Genomic DNA, 4,635 nt, shown 5'->3' with positions numbered 1-4,635 from the left:
GACCCCGTCCGAAACATTGTAGATGATTTGCAATGCAAAACAAGCAGAAAAAGTACAGAAACAAGCATTCATTAAACACATACACAAATGATAACACATTTTATTTAATGTGTTAACAAATATAAATAAAATATAAAAACATATTTTTAATAGGAAGGTTGGAGCGTTTCTAAATTTAATTGCACTCACACTTTGTCCATACTATATTCAGTTTGATGGACCTGCACTGCTCCCACAAGTCAATCCAAGGATACTAATTTCATTTTTTATTCTCTTTTTTCAAATTCCTTGACATTAACAGTATGTTTTAAAATGTTTGTTCGTACATTTAGCCAGTTTATTATATACACCTTTTTAATGTGTTAATTTTATTCAATTTCTAGGCAGTTGCGGACCATTTGAGGAGGTTTCTCGGACCCCCAGAGGTCCCCCGACCACATGTTGGGAACCACTGCTCTATGACTTTCATTTAGGAACGTTAATTTCTTATCTTTTTTGTGCTTCTTGAGAAAAAGTAACTTCCAGGATTTTCTTCCATCACAGCAAATTCTATCAGTCATTACCTAGTAATATTTTGCTTTTACTTTGGGAAATGAGCTGAATGTTTGGCTAATCAAGATGTTCGTCCTTGCAGCTGTCCCAAAGATCTGGAAAAGTACAGCATGAGGAAGATTCTTCTGCTACCTAGCAGCCCGGACACAGAATACACTACCCTTCAAGCTTAGGCAGACACATCACTAAAGCAGTTCATGAAGGACCGCAAGACTTGGCTCTTCGACTAAGCAGCATGCCTACATTCAGCACCTTGAGACCCAATGGGTGATTAGCTGCACTTTACAAATCCATGATTGATTGATTGATTGACTTGGCTCTATTAAATGAAGTAATTCTGTTTTTAGACAATCTGCAGCATCTAACAAGGTTTAAAATGTCTGCTTTGTGGTAGGTTTTGCATATTTGGTAATGCTTACTTTTTATGGGAATTTGGGGTTTCTTTTACCCCTCTAATCACTTTGTTAGCAATCTTGAAAAATGTATTTGAAATTTTCTCTGCCACACAGTATGGAAAATATCCAGATACCTTGACAGTAAAAGGTTATTATCACTTTCATTTTACACCATATAAAATACACCATATAATTAATTGTGAGCCACCCCTGTATAATCAAAAGCTTTGTCTCTTACCTAGAGGTACATTATGTGCACTTAAAAGTACTTATTCAGCAGCTTTCAAGACGTAATGCCACGAGATGCTCACATAAAAAAAAACAGGGTTTCACTAAGTAGAAAAAAAATTAATAGGTTTTCAAATGGACTTTAGTTTATAATTCATTGTTCTTTTCTGGTTCAAGCTGTTGGTCCTGCATTTCTGTGCTTCCTGTGTACTGACCACTTCTGGAGCAAATTTTCTATTGAACTTGTTGCCTCTTGGCCTGCTACCACCATGGTTAGGAAGATCAGGCGCACGCAGGAGTTTGACTGATGTCTTTACATGGTCTCTCTGTAAACTCAAAGGGTCTGATCTAGCTTCTTGTTGTATTGCTGCTAATTGCTAATCGTGGTTGAACTTGAACGAAAGAGGCCATTTGAGAGCTCAATAATGGTTCAGCGGGTCTAAGTGGTGGAGCTCCCCTCTCCTCCAGCCCAGCTGCAGAATCGAGCACCAACCAATCGAAAATACTCTGTTGTGTTGGCAAGAGCATGTTTGTTATAGGTGCTTCCTGTGAAACGACTAGAGCAACTTTTGTGACAAAGGGGAAACACGCAGCTTAGGAATGAGTCAAAGGTCTTAGTTTCAATAAAGCTCTGGATAATTGGGTATTTCCTTCAATAGCTTTATTTTAAACTGAAGACTGTTTCTCAGTATCCCTTGTGGTTTATTTTTCTGCCTAAATACTACTGTCAGCACCAAGATATCCAAACAGTTTGTGCATTACAAGTTAGATAAACATTACATTTCAGAAACAACCCACAAAGAAGGGGATTATTTCCGAGGAAAATGAAATTTCACTGCTTGCAGCTTCTCTTAGTTCTTGGAAGGAATGTGTGCTACAGGAGACGGCAGTGAGGCGAGTTCTAAAGCAATGATCCCTGTTGTAATAGGGTTGAGGTGGGATTCCCTTGTCACTCCTGACACTGCATCTTCTGATTGTGTGGGAGCCTCTGTGCCATTGGAGCAGATCTTTGCCTGACACGAGAAAAATGTGAAAGAATCTCTAAAAAGGTAATAAAACCTTTCTGAAGCAAAGCAGTACAAAATGGGGTCAAGACTGCAATTTGTTCCTGTTAACATCCATGTGATGTAATACATAATTTCAACTGTCTCTAATAATCTGCAATACATTGGAAAAAACAGCTTCACAGTGACTGCGATGGTTCTAGTAATATGCAGCGGCACATAGCAAATGATAAATATAGCTAAAGACATGCTTATAGTGTGAATGGATTTGGATTTCATTGTTTTGCTCATTGCATTCAGTGGGTTCATTTTCAAGATAAATCGGCTCAGCAACACGTAGCAAATGATGATGATTCCAAAAGGAGCAATCAACCCGGAAACGAGGAACACTGTGTTCCACACGAAGTAGAGCAGGGCCATCTCACTTTGATGGATGTTTAAACACTTGGTCGTTCCTTGTATTTTTGAGGTCTTCAGTAGGAAGAAGAATGGAATCCCCTGTAGGACGAGGCATCCCCATACAATCAGGCAAATCTTTTTTATGAACGAAATCTGTGTCAAAAGTGCCCCTTTCACATTGTGAACCACTGAGAAATATCTGTGCAGGCTGATGAGGGTGAGGAAATATACACTTCCATACATATTAGTGCTCAGCAAGAATACTGTGAGCTGACAGAGGAATGTCCCATAGGTCCAGTCGTCAGTCACAGAATAAATCAGGATGAGAGCTGCTGCTGGTGTCACAATAGCATCAGAGATGGCCAGGTTGAACTGGAGGACGGTTGTTGAGTTCCACCGCTTTATCCGAAACCAAAATATCCACAGACTGATGGCATTCAGTACAAAACCAAGTGCAAAAGATACACCTAATAAACATGGGATGAAAAGGTGCATCTTCTGAGGTTGGCAGCCGGTGTTATTGTTTGAAGCGTTGAGCATCCTGTCAAAAAGCAAATGAGCTCCAGTCTCCTATTAAAAGAAACGAAGCACTAGTTTTGAGAACTATTTTTCTAGAAATTAGCTTGAACAATTTTAATAAAACAATTAACAGAATGTCGTCTTTCTCTAGAAGTCATTCTGCATTCTGGATTAAAAATGTTCATCTGAGATTACTAAGAACTGTTGTATTTGGTAATACACAAACTAAAATTATCTGCTTACTCTCGTCAATGTGTTATACGATAATGCATGTACTTCTCACTTAGTAACCAGAACAGAATGGTGACTCACATCAGAGTGTCTTTTTATCACACACTAGAAATCTTTCCAGTAACTAATCGTCTATCTATTCAGCTATGAATCCTGCATCTGTTCCCCACCTTGAGTGACAACGGTGTTATCTTTGGGTCTAAGTATAGACAGAACATACTAAGTGGTCATTAATAGTTCCCCAAATGGTACACCATAGACAGACCACATGAGGATCTTATATCCTTGCAACCCATTGATGCAGAAAAGCAGTAGCAGTAGGCATAGGCCCCCTTCCACACAGAATGTAGCCTCCAATACAGGCGTATTGTAATTCCTAGGTCGATCAGAAACAGCTTTTCGGAGCAGACCAGGCAGTATAGGATATGGGGAAACTGCATTCATATCCTACCCTCCCTTCCACCTGCCCTCCTCGTGCCCGACATGTTTTCTGCTACAACCTGGATAAACCTGTGGATGTGAAACAACAAAGGGAATTAAAGCAGTAATTGGGTGTGGTAACTGATGGTAACTGATTCTTTCAGTAAATCCTCATTTCTTAGGGGGCCCTTGGAGTACAATTGGCACAATGGGTATGAATCTTGTTGGTTATGTGTTTTTATTTATTTGGTACTCTTCAGAGAAACGCTGAGACTCTGCTAGGGGCTACCATATAACAACAGAGGTGAAGGCCACCTGGGGTAAATCCCAAGATGCATGCAATAAAACATTGCTGTTTTCCCACAGGGTGTAATAACTTAACAAAAGTATCAACAGTGTGTAACAAATTCGGTAGGGGAGCCCCAGTCCAATCAAAAGGAATGTATCCTGAATACTGAATACAGAATATCGTGGGACACTAATATCTAAGACAAACAATATCAAAGGACAAAATATCAAAAGGTAAGTATGTGTACATTTTTAACATATATATATATATATATATATATATATATATATATATATATATATATATATATATATATATATATATATATATGTTAAGAATGGTAAATCCATACTTCCCTATATGAACTTTCCTTCCATATTTTCAATATTTTTTCCCTGTACCATGATATCCTTTTACTCAGTAATCCAGAATGCAATACAATCTGAAACTACTGGGCCCAACTCTGTCGACTGAGGTCTTTCAGCTCCTGATGTCCCCATTCCGCTTGAAATGGTAACCAAGTTCCCTTTTCACACTTGACTTTAAGGTAGAGTTGTTCTCCTCTGTCTTACATGTGACAACCCCCTTCACTGAAAGA

The 4,635-nt window shown here is 38.7% G+C and overlaps 1 protein-coding gene across 1 annotated transcript; it reads right to left on the bottom strand.

Annotated features, from left to right (window-relative positions):
• Positions 1-1,228: 1,228 nt before the first annotated feature.
• Positions 1,229-3,118, bottom strand: LOC138302169 (P2Y purinoceptor 2-like). Its single transcript, XM_069242521.1, has one exon. The coding sequence runs from the start codon at positions 3,116-3,118 to the stop codon at positions 2,027-2,029; it is 1,092 nt and encodes a 363-aa protein (XP_069098622.1). The 3' UTR covers positions 1,229-2,026.
• Positions 3,119-4,635: the final 1,517 nt, after the last annotated feature.

This window comes from Pleurodeles waltl, chromosome 6 (assembly GCF_031143425.1).
Source record: "Pleurodeles waltl isolate 20211129_DDA chromosome 6, aPleWal1.hap1.20221129, whole genome shotgun sequence".
In the NCBI taxonomy this organism is placed as follows: Eukaryota; Metazoa; Chordata; class Amphibia; order Caudata; family Salamandridae; genus Pleurodeles; species Pleurodeles waltl.
The sequence above is the reverse complement of the archived record's forward strand: the minus strand, read 5'-3'. Positions and strand labels throughout refer to the sequence as shown.

Excerpts from the sequence above, each read along its gene's own strand:
- LOC138302169 (XM_069242521.1), bottom strand. The coding sequence starts at position 3,118 with ATGCTCAACGCTTCAAACAATAACACCGGCTGCCAACCTCAGAAGATG.